The sequence below is a fragment of the Seriola lalandi genome, unplaced genomic scaffold (assembly GCF_002814215.2).
Source record: "Seriola lalandi dorsalis isolate HSWRI2012SDOR001 ecotype SW California unplaced genomic scaffold, Sedor1 jcf7180001969705, whole genome shotgun sequence".
Classification (NCBI taxonomy): Eukaryota; Metazoa; Chordata; class Actinopteri; order Carangiformes; family Carangidae; genus Seriola; species Seriola lalandi.
In genome coordinates this window covers 1-471 of record NW_019440373.1, presented here as the reverse complement: position 1 = coordinate 471, position 471 = coordinate 1, and the positions used below count along the sequence as shown (strand labels likewise).

The following is a 471-nucleotide window of genomic DNA, read 5'->3' as shown; positions in this document are numbered from 1 at the left end:
AGTATCAGGGGATACTGGAAAGAGCGTTGTTTTCCATTCTGACTACAGTACCATGCTGTGTCTTTCTCTTCATCAATGGCACCCTGTTGTTCACCTTGCGGAGTAAATCTTTGTTTCATGTGACTCCCCGTTACATTCTTCTGTATAACCTCCTTTTTGCAGACACAGTGTTAATGGCTCAGAGCCAGTTACTGTACCTACTGGTTGCTTGTAGAGTAAAACTCGTGTATCCTGTGTGTGGTGTTCTCACCATGTTAGCCAGTCTCACAACTGTGATTTCTCCTCTCACACTGATGGTGATGTCTCTGGAGAGATATGTAGCTGTGTGCTACCCACTGAGGCATGCTACCATCATCACCATCAGAAGCACAGGGGTGGCCATCATTGTGGTTTGGGCCTTCAGTTCTCTAAATGTCCTCACTCGAGTAATATTAATTTTAGATTTTCCATTTGAAGAGCTGGAGAGCCTGC

General features: G+C 45.0%; 1 protein-coding gene across 1 annotated transcript; it reads left to right on the top strand.

Annotated features, from left to right (window-relative positions):
- Positions 1-5: 5 nt before the first annotated feature.
- LOC147820315 (odorant receptor 131-2-like) lies at positions 6-465 on the top strand (the record flags this gene model as incomplete). The annotated part of the gene is made up of 1 exon (XM_087172349.1): positions 6-465. A coding segment is annotated over one exon (460 nt), but the record flags the coding sequence as incomplete, so codon positions are not given.
- Between the last annotated feature and the right edge of the window lie 6 nt (positions 466-471).